The sequence below is a fragment of the Lagopus muta genome, chromosome 4 (genome assembly GCF_023343835.1).
Source record: "Lagopus muta isolate bLagMut1 chromosome 4, bLagMut1 primary, whole genome shotgun sequence".
Taxonomy (NCBI): Eukaryota; Metazoa; Chordata; class Aves; order Galliformes; family Phasianidae; genus Lagopus; species Lagopus muta.
Window position 1 is genome coordinate 17,942,875 of NC_064436.1, and position 19,438 is coordinate 17,962,312.

Sequence of the window (19,438 nt, forward strand, 5' to 3'; positions counted from 1 at the left end):
CTTTGAAATACACAATATATGAGGTTGGAGCACGCTGTGCCTTTGGTAGTGTGTTGAAGGAAGGCAACAGTGCAAAATATAATGATTTGCATACTTCTTTTATTTTTGTTTACAATACCATGATCCTCTTTTTGCTTCAGGTCCAAGAACTGTTTTGTATATCATATTCTGTGCCTTTTCCCTTTGTGGTCATATTTTCCCCATCAAGATACATGCATGGAAGTAGCTGCAGATGTAGTTGATAATGAGACTTCATCATGCATTATTCATTGCTTAATCAGGGATTGCATGGGTAGATTGGCTGCTAGTGGTTGTCTTAAGAGCATATTCAGAAGTGAAAAGTTAGTACAGGCTAATGGAGGCGTAGCAACTCCGTTTGGAGAGTTCATGGGAAATTTATGAGATGTAATTGCAGTAACTCCTTGTGGAAACGTACAAATTCTTTGAATCGTGACAGTACACACAGCATCCTTCCTTCTCTTGTTAAGAATCATCTGGAGCATTGTGTAGAAAAAACTGGTGAAGATTATATCTCTATAGGATTTGCAACTTTATCTGCTAAATTCCCCAGAGTAGCTTCCTGATCTTCTGCCATCTAATACTGGCATTCCCTTTCTGAAAAACTGTGACAGACATAAGTCAGCCATCAGAAACACTGGTATGTTTCTATCCATGTCTTACTTAGCTTGAAAGTAGCTCAAAAGATTTTGCTGATTGTTTTTGCCAAAAATAAACAAAAAATTAAATAGTTACTAGTCTGAAATGCATGGCCTTTTAATCTTTATGGTTGACACTATACAAACCTATATTTGTTTGAAATAAAATTGCTGAGGCAATTTTTATCAGTTAAGAATCGGTTTAAAGAATAACACAGGAGTTCTCGATGCATGAAGGTGCAAGTTCTGTCTAAATGGCTGCTGTGTATAAAGAAGATATCATAGCAATTTGATGGTCTAAGAATGAATAAATATTTCAAATTCTAACTCATTTTCTCCCATCTTTTCTCCTATTGAAATGGCTACAGGGGACTCCAGCATCCCAGAAACTCCTGAAGCTGAGAGAACGAAGGAGCTGTCTTACTTCAACCATCGAAGAGGGGTACATTTCCTAGATGTGTCTTCAGACAGTGAAGATGAAGTACCAAGAAAAGTCAGCGCTTCGAAAGAAAACAAGGCTCCAAAGAAAGATGTGATTTTAATGTAAGGTTTAATCTAGTAGTGTTTATGCAAATCGATGCAATGTTTCTCAGTTGTAATGTTGAATTCAAAATAATATGCTAAATTCTGGCTTTACAGTTTGCAGTTTACCCTGCCCTATCTAAGCTTTACTGGATTTCCAAGTAAGGGGACTCCAACATCTAAGTGACTTCTCTGAAGACACGGTTTATGAGTGAGGAATTTCATGATATGGAATGATACTTGTGGCATTTATTATTTGTTCACACATTTGCACCTCTTATATTCTTTTGATGGCACTTGAAAGCTTACCCTTATAAGTGCTAGCTTTTTATTTTAAATGAAACTGTAGTGGAGTGGGAAGGTGAACACTGCTTCAACACATAGTATAAGAATTTTTGATCTTGATTTGAGTGCAGTGCTGTTCAAATGGAGTTACACTGCTTCTGGGATCAAATAGTTTTGGAAGCAGTGCAATAGGTTTTGTGTGGTGTGGAGCAGAATATAATAAGCCTTGCAGGATCCAGCTTGCAACTTGCTGTTTCTACGCTGCAGATTGGTTACATGGTGAGAGAGGCAGGAAGACACCAAAGCATCTCCTAGTGGGATTGGTCTGTGTCTGTGTCCTGGTTTCAGCTGGGACAGAGATGATTTTCTTCATGGTGTCTGTTGTGATGCTATGCTTTGGCTCTGAGAGAAAAAACACATTGATAACACAGGGATGTTTTTGTTGTTTCTAAGCAGCACGGCACAGAGCCAAGGATTTTTCAGTTTTTTATCTTCTACTGTCCTGCTAATGAGAGGGACTGAGGGGGCACAAAGAGCTGGGAGGAGTCAGAACTAGGACAGTTGGCCTGAACTGGCCAATGGGATATTCCATCCCATATGGCGTCATGGGAAAAAACAAACAAACAAACAAAAAACAAACAAAAAAAACCAACCTGGGGAGTTGGCTTTTGGGGGCAGCTTCTGCTTGGGGTCTGTCTGGGTGTCAGTGTGTGCTGAGCAATTGTGTGTCACTTGTTTTGTAAATATATATTATTTCTCTCTTCCTTTTCTGTCTTAGTAAATTGTTTTTATCTCAACTCACCAATCTCACATTTTCTTTTCTCTCTCTCCAGTTCTCTCCCCCATCCCATCAGAGGGGTGGGAGGTTGGAGGGAGTGTGGTCAAAAGGCGTGGAAGCGTTTAGCTGCCTGCAGGGTTAAACGATAAGAAATACTATGAGAGGATGTGGTTCATATCTGAACATGTGCCACAGAATCTGACATGAGCCACATCCTCTCATAGTCTTTCTTATTCCTTTGTAGCTGCTTATGTTCAGTGCACAAGGTATCTCAGTGCTTAACGCTTCATCAGGGCTTATTGTCTCATGTGCTAATCAATGTAAACTGAGCTATCTCACAAGTGGCATTGTGCTAATAGAATTGGACTCAAGACCATGGCAGGAGTTAGCTATCTGGGCTTTGTTGGAAAAACAGACAAAAACATGATAGAGTCATATTCTTTTAGTGATTAAATGAGCATTTCTTCATGCTTTTGAATAATGTGATTAAGAAGAGATTATGTGTGCACTCTTGCTTTGTTGATGAGTATCTCAATGTTAATCCTGGATAAGAAAAGATGGAGTCATTAATTTTACTATGTCAATTTCAATTGATGTTCTTTTTATATGCAGTTTATAAGGGAACTTTCAAGACAGGAATATGTGAAATGTGCTAATGAATTTCAATATGCCATTTTTCTGAGGCTTTTTAAAGTTTATGCTGATTTGACCTTTGAAGCTTATGGCTAGACTGATGGTTTGAATTTGAATTATTCTTTGTTATGACCATTTTTCCTATGACAGGTTTTTGGTGGTATAAGTGCATGAGTAGTATATTACTATTATTTGCAAAATTGTAATGCAGTTTGCCTATTGCAACCACTAAAGGAAGATATAGCCACAAAAATGTTTTATGTGCTTACTGGTTGGCAGCTTTTTAAGATAATACATATTTTAGAATAAGCTAACCTTTGATAACATTAATTACAGCTCATGTGATCCTGTTTGTTTGCTTTTTACAATGACACTCCAGTAGAATAAATATAAGAAAGAACAATTTTAATACTTTCTCTGCCCCTCGTACATCATAGCTCAGAAGACTCATCAGAGGATGACCCACCTGTGTATCAGCTACAGCAGGCAGCTTACGTGAGCAATGGGGACCAACTAGTTGACTTGCAGGAAGATACAGAGGAAGACATCAGAAATGCAAAGCTACAAACGCTGAAGGAACTTTTTCCTCAGAGGAGTGACAAGGATTTGTTACAAGTAATAATTCTCTGTTCCTTTTATTTATTTTGATAATTATTTTGCAGGCAGCATTCCTATACTTTGGGTGTTACAACAGAGAAGAGCCTTGATTCTTATTAGCAAAAGCGTATATGAAAGTATTTGTTTTAGGGGAACTACAACGATGGACTTTGATTTCAATTTTTTTGTTGTTCAAGTGCATGTATGTATAAGGATATTTGTTAAAAAAACAAAAACAATTCAACATTGAATTCTAGGGGATAGTAAATTTCTCTATTTATTTTATATTGACGTTCAACCTTATTGTAACAGTCTTGATTGGTAGCTACTGATAACTTTTGGAATGCAGTTAACTGAGTGAGTGCAGAATTAATGAAATTATTGTTTTCATATTCAATAGCTGAACCACTTCCCTCTTGCTTTCTTTGGCTTTAATACTCAAAGCCCTTAAAATGAAAGTGAGGTAAAAAGAGTAAGTCTGAAATTATAGTAATTTCTTATGATTGTGCTGCCATATAAAGCTGAGATACTCTTGGCTATTTTCCAACATACATCACAAATTTACCATGGCATTACAATAACTTATTACATTGTACTGCACTGAAGATAGTTTTACTGTATCTTCAGGAATGTTACCTCTTAGGGCTGACATTTTTTCAATAACTTTAGTTTTCAAAGCCAAATGTGTTTAAATTAATCTGTCAATTTTCCTGGTTGAAATGTCATTTAAAAAATACAGATTTTTTTTTTTTTTTCTTTTTCTGGATCAAGTTTTAAGTTTAGGCCTGAGGAAGAAATAGGGGATTGCAAATTTCACTTTGTGTTTTATGTACTTTTTTTCTCTTGAAGAAATTAGGCTGCAAATATCCAGAGCATATGGTGTTAGAATTACCGCATGGAATGTATTTAAAGCACAGGTTGATCATGATTCATTGTAGCTTGGAAACTAATTAGAAATGACACTTATATGGTGTGTCTGATGCAGTTTTGTGGCTTCAGTGAGGAGTAACTTAATGAGTGGTTTTAACTATGTAGTGGTTTGTAGTGGTGTTATCTATTCTCAGGAGAGCATAAGATAGCTCTTTGTATCAAGAGAACTTTGTAGTACAGAATGGCTGTGCAAGCTTTTTTCCATGTAACTACGACATTCTTGAGGGAAGATGGAATAGTGGGCAAATCTATTGTTTGTTCATGAAGGATCTGGGTCAGCTTGTCCTGACAAACCCTACATGACTGGTGAATGTTGCTAAAGAAAAACTAGGCAATACCTATTCTGAACCTTTTAAAATAGCTATTATAGTAAAATTATAGGGCATTGTTTACAAATGAGAATAGATGCCTGGGAATCAGGTTTCCTTATTCATAGAGCTTTTGTGTGTTTGTAACCGTTAAACCATTTGCTTCTGGTGAAGTTGTGACGCTTGGAAAAAGCAGCACTTACAAGTCTCAACATTCAATTAATTTGTAAAAATTATATATTCTGAAATTACAGGTTCATGGAGGAGGAATCTAGAGTTGCAAGGATGATAACCTTTTGGAGGCATGATTTAAATTTCATGTGCATAATCTTAGAAAGTCAGCATTATGACACAACAGCATACACAAACTTACCAACTTGAGCTATTGATCGTTTTGGATCATCTGACTTTGTAATAGTAACAATGAAGGGGTTTTGGAAAAAGCAGTTCAAGCAAACCTGCATGGCATATTTGTGAAATAGGAAGGATGGGAGGTGAGGCAGTAATAAATGAGATTTAAAAACCTACTGGAAAACAGTTTAAATAAGATATTTCCAAATACAGCTGATATGGTTGTATTCAATATACATAAAATTTAGTGACCTGTAAGTGTTGGCTTTAGATTTTATAATACATGTCTTTTTGATGTGTGTTTTTGTGTAAGTTCTTTTGGGCTTTTATTTGTCCAAGTATATTTCAGTCCTGCTTGTTTATAATTGTTATTCTCTGTTCAAATGGATTAAATCTTGTCACTTAGCAGCTGATTTTTTTTTTTCAGTTGGTAAAATCAACATGCTCCATGGATGAAGCGATAGCTGCTTGTTTGAAATTCGATGATGAAGGTACCTTGTTTTTTTTTTTAAAGCAGGGGGAGGAGGAACACTTTAGAGACTACAGCCAAATTAGTAAATAAAGTTGCCAAGTAAACTTGAGGGGAGTGCAGGGGGTAGTATTTGCAAAGTGGTAAAACTTGCATTAGAAGTATTCTGTTTGTTTATTGTAATAGCACAGAACTGAAACTACAGACTTTACAGTGGGAAACAAGAAATGGATATACAGCAAAATCCAAAGATAGAACAAAAGTTTTGTTTTTTCTTCTATGTAGATCAGGATTGCTGGTTGAGGACTGGTGTCTTTAATGATTTTTGTTGCTACTGATTGCTTCCTTCTTTACTTACAAGTTGAGGTGGACTGTAATAAGTTAGAGATGGTAGTTCTAAATGTTGCACGTGAGAAATCTGATGTGAAGAATTATGCTGGAGTAAGTAGATATTTCTAACTTATGTCAAATCTTGTGTCAAGCTCTGTTACTGTTATCATAGTGAATTCTGTACTTGTAATTCTGAGTAAGGACTATTGGTCTTAAACACTAGACAAATTCTGTGTCAGAACATCCCCCAAGCTGTGTTTTGAGCCCTCAGCTTGCTTAGGGCATTCTTTTTCTGCATCTGAACTCGTGCAGCCTCGTGATGATATCAAAAAACCCCAAGATGTGGAAATGCTTAGAAAGCAGTAAGTATGTGTTATCACTTCACGCTTCAGGTTTCTCTTTTTGACATCGCTTAAGTCCAGCACTGTTTTTAATCTCTCTTGATTTTTGTTTTATGTAATGGATGTGTCTTTTCATTACATATCCTATGGATTTGGAAATTGTCTCTAGGAAGCTTGTGCTGAGGAGAACACAGTCGTACTTCATTTATAATATAGATGGTTTTTGATTTATAGTATAAAAATGATAATAGTTCTTCCTGTTGTACTTGCCATATTTTCATCTTCAGATATTTGTATACGCTTCCCAAGATTTTTAACGGTTATCGTAGAACACTTTAATTTCTGGTATCTAGGCTCTCCCTTCTGGCCTTTTTGTATTCTAAAATTATCCGGAGTTGGAAGGGACCCACAAGGATCATCAAGTCCAACATGTTTGTGTTAGTCTGTGTGCTGCTTCACATGCTGTCAGTGTGAAAGCCCACAGAAGAATCTTGGCAACAAAATTCTCTTCAATCACAGCTGTTATATAAAAATATTTAGTTAAGAATGAGCATGCCTGAAAATGATGGTATAAATCATCTCATTTTGGATACAGTTTTTTTAAGTGGAGACGCTATTGAACATCTGCTTATCCATGTCAATTTATGATTTACTTGTTACGAAGTGTTGACTGGGTGAGAAGTGAGGGACAAGATCAAGTCCAGGCCCCTTGCATTCTGCTTCCATTCTGATGATGATTCATGTCTAGCAGTCACAGGGCTTCTTTATCCCCTCAGTTCTATGCTTCCTTAGCCTAAGAAGCAATTATTATTTGTGCGTAGCTTGCAAAGTGAATCTCTTCAGGAAATTATTTTTCAGTTGTAGATGTGTTAGTTTTGGAAGTCCACAGAAGGATTTCTATGTAATTTTATGTGGATGAATTCCTGAGGTCATGGTTATTCAGATCCTCCACTGTGGCTTAATTGTCACTCAAATTGCTCTGAATCAGTTTTATATATTTATTTTTCCTCCAGAGAGCAATGGTCATTCAGCTATTTACTTCAAAGGAGGATGGTCTTAGAAATACTCTAATGTGGGGTCTGTGTGTTTTTAGGGCTGAGAGGATTGCGTGGGTCCCTGTTTGTGGCTGCAGTTAACCACTTTGAATACAGTTCTGATTGATCGTAAACAGTTATAACTCCTTAAATTGTTAGTGTTTTACACAACAGCAACCTAACAGCCCCTAGCCTTGATATAAGAGAAGGCTAAGATGCATTTGTGTCTTGAGCTACTAGTGTTTTTTTTTCCTGGCTACATTGTTTAAATGAACATCTTGGACAGAGAAGTGAAATGCATTGTTCTCTGAATGCTGAAGGAGAGCCATCTTCTTCTCCACCAGCATGTTTGCAGGATTCTTTTTGAGCTGTGCATCCTCTGTATATCTGTATTGATCTACAGAACACATATGCTTTGGAAAATCTCACTAGTAGGTACCTTGATCTTGCTAGGTACTTCATTTACTGACGATTCAGTTACTGCTGATGTTTATTTGAGAATGTTAATTTGTTTAGTCTATATACCATGTCTCTCTTTCTCATCAGAGAGAGTGAATGAGTCTATTAGAAAAGTATTTTCACACAAAAAAGTGTGTTAGTACAAATAAGTAGGTATTTTGTTTTTCGCAACTGAAACGGTTTTGACGTTCAAGATAGTCTTAAGGGTTTGAGGGTTTGAAAGCAAGTGTGCTGTGTGTGTGTGTGTGTGTGTGTGTGTGTGTGTGAGATCAGCTCTGCTTGTTTGCTGACTGTCCTTTGGCTGTCTGGGAGGTGGGAGGGGAGGTTTGCTGCAGATGCTGATGTAAGACATCAGAGCTCTGTTGGTAATCTTCCAAAAAGGTTGACTGATAGTAATAAATCAGATCATCAACTAGGAATATTTAAAATATTTTGGGCTATAGTAAAAAGGGAGCATTCATCTAGGAACAGTTGTTGCTTCAACCAAAGCTAATGTGGAGAAAAAGCGATAATGTGTTTTTTAACTTTATGAGCTGTGCACAATGGCAACTGAAAATGCATCTGACTGGACAGATCTTAATGCTAAGGTGATAATCTGTGATAATCACCCAGACCCAAAGATATTCAGAAAGTTCTGACTCACGTGAGCTAGTCATAGGTAATTTAATGCTCATTGATAATTAGTTATCTCTGACTTACTATGGATAGTTTACTTTCAAAGGCTTTGATTTAATGTTGAAAACTTCTTGATAATAACCTTTCTGGTGAACATCTGAGCCAAAAATCAGTCATCAGCACTTCCAGATGGGGAGTGATGTAAATATTCTAACTTTAACTCACAGTTGGATTTTAGCCTTGGTTAGGTACTAACTTTCCAATAGCATACAGCTTAAATAGGATTATCTTCTGTTGTGAAAACTACTCCTGCTTAAAGGACAGCAAGCATCTTTATTCAACTCCCACATAACATGCTTTGCAATTAAAAGGAAAAAAGCAAACGCAAAAAAACAAAGCCTGTTCTTCCACATAAAACGAAGCAGCTTGTTTAACTGCTGAAGTACTGCAGAAAATGTAAGGATACATAAATGTGTGAATAAATACATTTTTAGTAGTTGCTTTGCTTGGAATTTCTGAATATGTATGGACTGTAGTAAGAAACTATTACGGAAGACTAGTAAAAATATGCTGTTAACAAGTAACTACTACAGCAGTTGTTTGAATGATCCTACTTATATATGATAGTAATTGAAAGTAATACAATGAAAGTAATTTCCTTTTTTTTTTTTTTTTTTTTTTTTTACTTCCATTTTAAAGCTGCCTCTCGTAAAAGGAGACTAAATGATTCTCATATAAATGGCAAAGAGAGTGATAAGCATATGACAAAAAAGCCAAAAGCTGATTATGTAAGTATTGTTTGTTCTGTTTGAGCGCTATGAAGTAAGTGGAGCTGCCTGACTTGTATCACTGACAGTTGTGGCATGGAGTTGCTAAGTGTTACCAGAAAATCCTATTAAATTCAAATCTGGCCTTCTGGATGAGTTTTCTGCTTCATTGTTTTTGGCGATGCCAAAAGTTACTTGTTTTAATCTTTAGTGTATGTGCATTGCTATTGCTTTTGTGGTTGAACTTGATGACAAGCAGCAGTATGTGCCAATTCTTGTGAACATCAGTGAGAGTTTAAAACTATAAGGCAGCTTGCCTCATCAGATCATTCCTTATTTTTCCTCAAATAGGTAGAGTTCAATATCTGGTGTTACTGTTACCCTATGTTATAGGAGTGATTGAATCATAGAATCATTTTGGTTAGGAAAGAACGATGGCTTACGGAGAAGAGTGAATTGGTTATGTTAAAAGGAATGGTTACTTTGAGCTGTGCTTGTAAATAGGAACTGTGTAAATGATCCTGGCATATTCAGTTTGGTATTACAATCCAGCAGTACTATCATTAGACCATTGATGCATTGCTGGAAAACATGGGAAAATATTTGAGAATGGGGATTTTACAGTACAGACTAGAGGCTGTATGAAGAATGAATAATTATCTCTGCACTGAAATGTAACTAAATTTTGTCTTCCATCAGAATAAAACAGAGAGGTCCAATTTTTGTGCTGACCATAGCTCTACCCTTATTGATACCGTAGGTTCAGTGAGGGTAGGAACTATGTCCTCTGTCACCTGGAGTAATTTTGAGTGATCTGGTTTATGTTCTTCCAGCAGATAGTGTAATTCAGCTAATTAAATATGTATCAGACATGTTGGCATCTCTGCTGTAGGTATGTAGATTGGTAAACACTTTGCATTCATGGAAGACACTTGCATAATTCTTTGTGCTGAGTACAAAACAGAACAGCTTGTGGCATAACAGAAGCTTTGGCACTTGTTCATAAGGAGCCTCCCTTTTATTTCCCAATTTACAGTAGCTGTTAGTGTAGCTAATATAGATGAAAACATATTGCCAGGTTTTTGTGTGACTTAATGGCTCCGGTACACAGTTTTTGTAAATTGGTTTTTATATATAGATCTTCATATAACACTCCAATTGACACATCTATAGATTCTGGTAGGTTAAATACAACAGTCATTTAAGATAGTTTACTCTGTACCTCTTGAATGTTAACACTATTGCCTCCTGCCTTAAGTATCATGCAGAATCACTGCAGACTATAACTTGCATTTTAAAGAAATACAAGCTAGGTGCTTTAAGTTATTTATGTTTTGGTATGCAGCTTCTCATGGTACATGCTAACTAAGTAAAGAATGCCAGTCTGTCGTGACCAAAGACTTTCTACACTCTTGAAAGTTTTAGCCTTGAGTATTGTTTATATATGAGAAATCATTTCTGCAATTTGGATTTGCCTTACGTGCTTTTGTTGTTTAGAGTGGCTTGTTAAAGGTAAGCAGTATTGGTTCAGTTTGATTTTCCTCTTGTTTTTGTTTGTTTATTTGTTTTACATAGCTGGATGGGTCGAAGTCTGAAATACAGTGGGAGAAGCAAGAGATGCTTGTAGAGAAGCTGCAAAACACATTCCCTAGCATGGATAAGGAGGTGAGTTTGTCTCCTGGTGGCAAATCAGCTTTTGATATCTGAAGAACACTGTATCTGCTCTTGAAGTCCTAATGAAACAATCCTTACACCAGCCGCACTTTCAGAAGGAGCCTGGGGTAGGAAGGTCTTCACTGTTCCTGCTTCTGGAGTGTATTTTGCCCTGAAGTGAGAGCAGCTGGAGATAATGAAGGCTAAATGGTACTTTTTGTCTTAGTATTTTGGTCCTGCTGGCAAGCCTGACTTGCTTGTTCCTAGCCTTCCAAAAAATGAAGTGCAGATCTGTATAAACTGAGGGTATAAAAGTAAACCAAAAGGCTTTCTACTTTTGGGGGTGGTTATTTGACTTCTGCAATTGAAAGTAAGTGTTAGTGCCTCAATGTCACTATATATAGAAATCCACTATCTGGTTACCTTATCATAAAGCAAAATTTCTTGTTTTCTAGGAACTGAGAGATGTACTTCGGGAACATAACTGGGTGCTTCATGAAGCACGAGAGGCCCTGAGAGTTTTTGCAGGAGGCAGTGATGGTAAAGACAGATTTATAATCCATTTTATCCCAAGATAAAGCAAACAGGCTTGCACTGTAGATCTTTCCTCATGTCCAGCAGTAATGACCCCGGCTGCACTACATCTTGAAACTTGAATTAATATTTGAAAATAGTACTGCGGGGAGGAGAGTAGAGGTAAAAGAAGGAAACTGGATATTTCTCTACTTTTCAGTATATATATATATATTTTAACCTTTTTCTCTATAAATGTAGAGATTAGTATCTTTGCCTTGCTAATACAGACTTACTTATGAGTTTGCAATTTTCTATATCATAAAATATATTCTGAAATGTATTAAAGCTGTCAGTTGTTCCCATCCTGCTTGCTTGCTTTTTCTTTTAACTTGAGTAATTTGTTAATCAGTAATGGCCAATACTTGCATCTTTTTAAAATATACTGTAGTGTAAAAATGTATATGTGTATATATATATATATATATATATATATATATATAAAATCACAGAATCACCCGGGTTGGAAGGGACCCCAAGGATCATGTAGTTCCAACCCCCCTGCCTAGCAGGGCCACCAAATCAAATAAACCAAAATAATTACATTGTTATTTAAATACTAATTATATTGTTAAAATAAAATAATACATGTATTAAATAATTTAAAGCATTAAATTATTTAACACATACCAGCTTTTATTACTTATTATAATGCATACCAGTTCATTAATTGTGGTGCAGAGCAAAATCTGTAACCCCAGGAAGGTCTGTGCATAAGACCTTAATACTATTTATTGAGTTGATAACTTCGGTGTTACACAGCTGTCAGAAATGCATACGTTTTGCTATATCAGCTCCTTCAGTATTCTTGGGATTAGGATTGTATTCTTAATTCTTTCAAGAGGAGGGAGTGCTATCAGCATGCAAAAGTTGTTTCCTTACCTTCTCAATAAAGAGAAGAAAAAGCTTGGGGATTGGAGTGACTCAGTAGAAAGCTGGCACTGGGCAGAAGAGAAAGCAGTGCATGTGACATGCAAAGAGGGGGGGAAGCCCACAGTATACAAATCCTTCTGAAAATGTTTTCTTAGAACTAAATAATTTGTATTTTAGTTCAAGTTAATAGAGTTCTGGTAGTTGACAATATGTTGTTCTTCCAGTTTTTTTAACAGTTGTGTGTTTTTGTCTTATCCCATCTTTAATGCTATACTGAGGTGCAATAAAATGGAAAAGAATTTATACTTCTGTGTATGAAAGTAGGCTTGTTTACTGAACTCAGCAGAGCTCATTTATTGGCAGTTGGGCAGAGTGGGACCAATGTCTCATTCCAGCAATGTTACCAGAATTCTTAAACTTGCAGAAGGCTGCTACTTTTCTGAAAGCATGGTCAAGCACTGGAGTGGGCTGCCCAGGGAGGTGGTGGAGTCACTGACCCTGGAGGCGTTCAAGGAACGCTTGGATTTTGTGTTGAGGGACATGGTTTAGTGAGTGCTATTAGTGATAGGTGGATGGATGGGCTGGATGATCTTGAAGGTCTTTTCCAACCTGGGTGATTCTGTGATTCTTACCTCACAGCTTCTGCAGCTCACATGTATGACACCTTCTTGCTCATTCTAAGATAGTTTAAAAAAAAAAAAGTTATAATATTTGAGCAGTGTAAAAATTAAGTGTTCACCCAATCATAGTTGATATTGTTCATGTTTCGAACAGGATGGAATGGTATTTACTGCTCTTTTTCTTCTTTTGGTAAGACTTGTTGAGGCATTGTGTGTTGATATGAAACACAGTTTTAATATTTTAATGCAAAATGTTATTTTGGAAGAACATGGGAGTTTTTATTTGCCCTTAACAAATATATACTGACTTGTTGCCTTCTCTATATCACATCTGTAGGTGTGGAATATCCTTCCCAAAGTGAAGTTTCTGACTGGACCAAAGTCTCTGCAGATAGCAGAAGTGATAAGAAGAAAGTGCAGCAGAAACGGAAATTTTCTGGGAAAGAGCAGAACTGCCTTAGAAAAAAGCATAAAGCCAAAGCAAATGTGTGGAGCACTAAACCAGAAGTACAGGACTCAGAGGATGAGTCAGCTGCTGAAGATGGCGGTAGCTCTCTTGACGAGGACTATGGCAGTGGCGATGAAGTGGTAGAAAGTGTATACAAAAATAAAATCCTAGGCTTCCTGCAAGATGCTTCTCCAACTGAACTCACTATGATTCCCCAGTGTTCTGAGAAAAAGGTTCAGAAGATAATAGCGCTCCGGCCCTTTAATAGTTGGGAAGCTCTGGTAAGTCTGCATTCTTGTTTTAACATCTCCAGCATGCCTAGAGTCAAGGTGTCTTAGGTCTAGAGAGGCATAGATGGGTGGCCTTAGCCTGATTAGGCTAAAATGCTATGTTCATTGTAAGCCAATAGCATTTCAAACAGTGTCATATGACCTAATTTTGAATGAATTAAGGGGTGATTTTGCTGAAAAACTCAAGCTGATTGGCTGACATTACTGCCACTCACTTTTTAGCATAGAAACTTGGTTGATTTCACTGCAGTAGGAGAAATAAGAGCTTTCATTTAGGAAGGAGGTGTTTACTAGCCTGTTCTGAGCTGCTTTAGCTAAAAACCCATGAAGAAGACAAGAATGTGGGAGAACTTTTACTGCAGCCTCCTCAAGGGTAGTTCCATTACTTAAGATACTAGCATGATTATTTTTAGTCTCATATAAGAAGCAGTTGTCGTCTCTCTTCTGCTGTTTTTTTTTTTTATTCTACTGCAGCTTAGTTTCTAGCATGGTTTTGCTGGCTAAGCAGTGCAGCCATTTTTTTTTTAGTGGAGGAAACTGCAGTGTTTTTATTAATAAAGGTAAAGCATCAGAAGGATAAACCACAATCCACTAAAGAAGGGAAAGCTGTAGCGCTTGGTAAGTAGATTATCTATTGTCACTGGGATGTTACTTTGAAATGTTTCCCATGGGCTGCTTGTTGCCTTCAACTTTCATGCATTTCAGTTAACTGCAAGACATCAGACCCGATAGAAGCAGTGTTTTAATAAGAAATCTGGAGTGCTTTACAGCAGACTGTCTTGGTTATTAGTGCTTTGGATTTTAAGGCAATAGCTCTGTGTAGGCCCTCTTAAAGAGTAACTGATATGGGTTTTTTTCATCAGTAAGTGTTCTGAAACCATCTCTATTGATGTATAAAGATGTGCTTGTGTATTATTTTAAGAATAGAATATTATTTCATCAATATTCCTAAAACAATAACGTATTATTTGCTGCATGAACCGTCTTACCACAAATCAGTAAGAGTTGATAAAGAAACTTTTAAGAAAATAAAATCATGTTTGTACGTTGTATTGCAAAAGGGGGAGATAAGAGAAGGATCTTTGGAAAAAAAAAGAGAGGCACAGATATTTTGCAAAAGAAATCCGTTTTGCCTCAAGCCTTTGGCTTCTTACAGAACATCTGTCATATGGCAATTCCTTTCTAAACTTGTTGGGTTTTGCCTGAGCTTAATTCTCTGCAGAAATATTTGCTACAGGGCTGTTCTCTTTTTCTCTGTGTAAAATATTTAACAGAAAAACTGTATGGGCCTGTTTGTGTTCAAAATCTTTCTTTCCTAAAGGTTGCTGCTGTCAGCAGCTGCATGTTTATGGAGTATTGTGAATACTTGCCTGGAGTAGAAATGATTTGCAGCAGATTTTAGCAGATGTTTAATGTCAGTGTTACTTAATTTTTTATAATGATCCAGTAACACAGTGGCCCAGCATTTTTTTTTCTCCTACATGCTAATGGAGTGGTAGAATAATGTAGAGAGTTGGTTGTTTTAGTGTTTAAAGAAATTGGTTTATTTTTAAGGTTTGTTTTTTTTTTTTTTCCTTTAATATGAAGGTACCTGAAGCTTTTACTTTTGTAACAGCAACTAGATGATGTTACTGTTCTTCAGGAGAGCTGAGAAAGATCTTAGAGCTCTCAGCTGAGGTGAAGATAGACAGTATTAACAGGAAAGCCTACCTGTCCATAAATTAAATGGCTTCTTCCAGGAAGACTTAAAATAAAATACCATTTTCTTTCTAGACAAAATTTTTAAGTTGCACTAAGACTGTTACTTATTCAGATGGTTTTAAAGTTTTCAGATGGATTTCAATGTTATAAAATTGCTGAAAATTCTTGGAATTGCTTAACTGTGTTTTTGAGTGGATTTTGAAAGCAGACGTTTAACTTGATTTGGTGACACTGCTTGGGTATTTCCTTGGGAATTTAGCTGTCTGGTTCTTCATTTGTAGATCAGTTGCTCTCTGGACAAGTACTTGTGACCTCCCATTGAATACACTGTGCACTTAAAGAGAGTAGGTAGGAACATCATATATTGGGATACATGATTCTAAAAAGCATGTGTTTGAGTCTTCTGGTACTTGTCTTCACAAAAGATCACAAGAAGTAGAACCAAGACAAAACATGGATTTATAGTTAAAGGACTGTGAAGCTGAAATTAGTGATGTTGAGGAGCCGGTAGTTGTGCATCTCCTGGAATGAGAGTTGGGGGTATAATGCAAGATGGGTTACGGGATAGACAAGGTGAATGGCTGTCAACAGCGATAGGACTTGTGGGAACTGGGAGCAAAGAGAGGGAGGAGTATTGAGGAATGTTGGCAGCCACTGGAGTGCTGCTCAATGTGGCTCCTGTCACAGTAGTATACTACTGTGTGGTTTACTTTTTTTTTTTTCTTTTCTGAATGCTGGCACTTATGGGCACTCAGTGCGTTTCCTCCTCTCCCTTATTCTAAAAAACTTGTTGGTGATGAATTACTTTGCATCCTCTGCTCCTAACTGGTCCATATTGGAAACAAGAGCTCTGTTGTTTCCTCAGAAAATAAGTTGTGAACTGCAATCGTGTAACCAAAACACCCATATGGTATCAAGTGTTGGAGTGAGAAAGGGACAAAGAACGTGTCTAAGACTAGTTAAAAAGTCTGGAAAAAGCTGAGCTGAGCCTTTTGGGCTCTTGGGGGCCTGGCGTTTCTTGTTCTGTCGTATACTTGAGTGCTTGAGACACTGGAACAGGTTGCCCAGTGAGTTTGTGGATGCTCCCTCCCTGGACATGTTCAAAGCCAGGCTGGATGGGGCTTTGAGCAACCTGGTCAGTGGGACATGTCCCTGCCTTTAGCAGAGGGGTAGGAACTCGATGATCTTAAGGGTCTTTTCCAACCCAAACAGTCTATGATGCATTTTTGTTGTTACCTCTCATTTCTCTCAATCACAGTGGTATTGTTGAGTCACAAAGCAAGTCATCTCTTTTGATGTTAATGACCTCATGTGAATTAAATGATGCCTGCATCTTTCAAAAGAAAACAACAACAAGAACAGCAAAAAAAAAGACAACACCTGAAGATTCTTAAGGAGTTAATGGAGGTTAAACACAAAACACTATGTGGAAGTATAGGCATAGTGTATATAGTTTGTTTCTCTGTTTTAGTTCTTACTTTCCGCAAAAAGACGGGCTTGTCTATTGCATTCTGTACACTGCAATACTGGATGAGCTAGGACCCTCTAAGAGATGGGAGCTCCAGCTGTATTGTCATTTTTTTTATTCTGCTTGCCTCTACATTTGTAAACTCTTACAAAACTCAAACTAGCAAAAAAAAAAAAGTATATACAAATCCAGAAATCTTCCACAAGAAGAAACTGAGTGGAAACAGCAGATGTGTCAGGTTAGAAGTAGACACTGCTAAAAATAGAATTGGGGTTTGTTTATCAAGGATGAGGCAAGGCAGTAAAGTGGAATCCTGAATCACTTAACTTTAAGTGTACTAGAGTGAACTGGAGCAGGCTGTGTCAGTGTGGTGTTACTCGGGTTTTGGCTCGACCCTCCTACAGGATGTTTCTTCGAGAAGATTGTATCTGTGATAGCCTCAGAGTTTTGGACCTCTTCTGAAAAATTCATGCAGTTACAGGACTGAGAGCCTCTGGTAATGCAGAGGCCATCCACGAATCTACTTGTGTTCTAAGTGACAGCACAACTCTGTTTTTCCACATATAAACCAGTGGCTGGAGCGTTTCTTGTTGTAACTTGGAGATGAATGTTAATGTGCTGACATGAAGTAATTCAACTTTTTTTTAATAGCAGATGGCTTAATTCTGCACATATTTATTTATAGATTACAGGATTTATGTTTATGCCAACTGAAGCTTTAGGCACCAAAACAAATGTTGAAATTTCCTAATCGCCTATTGAAAATCATGTTCTTTGCAACTCCTTATTAAAGGGTGTCTGCTTTTTTTGCCAGTGTTGACATGTGTGCCTTAGCCTGGTTTAACCTATGACTACTGAAAAACTTTATGGATTTTGTTTAAAATAAGCAAAACCTGAAACAAACAAAAAACCCAGAAACTGTGACTGAGAACTGTCAGCAGAGGGCATCGCTGTCACAGGAGTTTTTTGGAGTCAAACCTTAAGTACAGTCCAATTTAATTTATTTTGCTTTTTTACTCTGAGGTATTGATCTGTTAACGTATAATAATTCTGTGATCTTTTTTCACTTAAGAAAGGAATTCTAGGAGAATCTTTTTAAGTCTTGGGTTAAATTTAACATCTTTTTCTGAACTTTTATCAGGTTCCTACATGGAGATTAAGTCAGATTTAGGAAGAGTGGTACAGCCAAAGATAACTAAAGCTGTTCTGTATTAATCTTTTGTACACTGTGCGTGGACAGGGACTTGCAGCAGCTACATAAAGCAAAGTGCTTTTGCTCTGGCAATTTTAAGTAAAATTAGGGAGAAACTTGCTGAAAGCATCTGGTAGTAGAGCTTTATAAAGCTTTGTGAACAGAAGGATGATAGGTACAATGCTGAGAGTTGCAAATCAGCGTTTGATCTTCTGCTTCCCTTTAACAGACTATTCATGGTATTTTTTAAATATTTTTTGTAGTTTTCAAAAATAACTAAGACTTCTGGCTTGTCAGAAGACATCGTGTGGAACTGCAAGACCCTGCTGAAGGAGAGAGATGTGGTTCTCAAGCTCATGAATAAATGTGAAGAAATTTCAAATAAACTGACAAAACAAGTAACCAAGATTACTGAAGATGGAGGATGCAAATGGAACATTGAGCAACCCTCTATTCTGAACCAGAGGTATATTTTATTTTTACGTTTCAAGGAGTCTTAGATAATAAGCTGTGTTTGCACTCCAGGATTTTCAGTATTGTTCCCTGTGAAAGTGCAACTGTAAGTCTCACTCATCAGATCTTGGGGATCTACACCGTGATGCATGTTTAGTGCTTGAGGGAATGCAATAAATATTTTCAAGTCCATCAGGAAAGCTGGTGAGGAGGATTGTGAATGCCACACAATGATGCAGTGATAAAACAGTTCAGTTTTTTTTTTTATAAATGTAGAATTTTGAGTGATAGGATCCCAACTTGTTCTGTTTTTCTTTTTGATAAAAAAGTGACAAAACCAAAACCACCACTTTAAAGGGGATCCTTATATATCAAGGATGCCAAAATAATTTTCTTTGGTGTCAAAACAGAAGAAGGGGAATTGGTCATGAATGCTTTGTGGATTGTGGTTTTTTTTTCGTTGTTGGTTTCAATATCATCAATAATATTTAATTCATTGTATATTCTAAAAAACACTGATTGTGTAACTGTTTTTAAGTGGTTATCAATCACTGATATCAAAGTAAGAAATTTGTTGTAATATTCATTTATGATTGTTCAACATGTATAAGAAATCCAGCACACTGCTTAGTTCAGAAATGCTTTCTGATATTCAGCTGACTGGTGACATGGAGTTGGAGGTGCATTTTCACTACGCCAGGAGATTTGGAGTGGATTAAAATACATGCAATGTTAAACATTCTGTACTGTGATAAACATAAGTTTAAAAATGTTTCATAGATAAATAAACGAAAGACAGCAACATGGTAAAGCTGATATTCTACTGTTTTCTTTTTTCAAGTTTGGAACTCAAGCCATATCAGAAGATCGGTTTAAACTGGTTAGCACTTCTTCATAAACATGGACTGAATGGTATTTTGGCCGATGAAATGGTAAGTAAGAAACTGACTATTTGACAGTTGTTAGAAGTATTGGAGATATCTTAGTTATAATCTGATTTGGACTTCAAAAAAAAAAAAAAAAGGAAAACATTTGTTTTAGCTAGTACAATTCAAATCACAAACAAATTCTTCAAATGTTTTTCCATCTTTT

General features: G+C 36.8%; 1 protein-coding gene across 3 annotated transcripts in view; it reads left to right on the forward strand.

Moving 5' to 3' along the window:
* SMARCAD1 (SWI/SNF-related, matrix-associated actin-dependent regulator of chromatin, subfamily a, containing DEAD/H box 1) overlaps window positions 1-19,438 on the forward strand; it is a 45,131-nt gene that overhangs the window by 8,716 nt on the left and 16,977 nt on the right. For all 3 annotated transcript variants that reach the window (XM_048941271.1, XM_048941272.1, XM_048941273.1), the window contains exons 3-11: window positions 1,025-1,199; window positions 3,312-3,489; window positions 5,488-5,551; window positions 9,008-9,096; window positions 10,651-10,740; window positions 11,184-11,268; window positions 13,132-13,523; window positions 18,157-18,359; window positions 19,188-19,278. In XM_048941271.1, coding sequence (XP_048797228.1) covers window positions 1,025-1,199; window positions 3,312-3,489; window positions 5,488-5,551; window positions 9,008-9,096; window positions 10,651-10,740; window positions 11,184-11,268; window positions 13,132-13,523; window positions 18,157-18,359; window positions 19,188-19,278 — 1,367 coding nt within the window. The remainder of the gene's footprint in view (window positions 1-1,024; window positions 1,200-3,311; window positions 3,490-5,487; window positions 5,552-9,007; window positions 9,097-10,650; window positions 10,741-11,183; window positions 11,269-13,131; window positions 13,524-18,156; window positions 18,360-19,187; window positions 19,279-19,438) is intronic.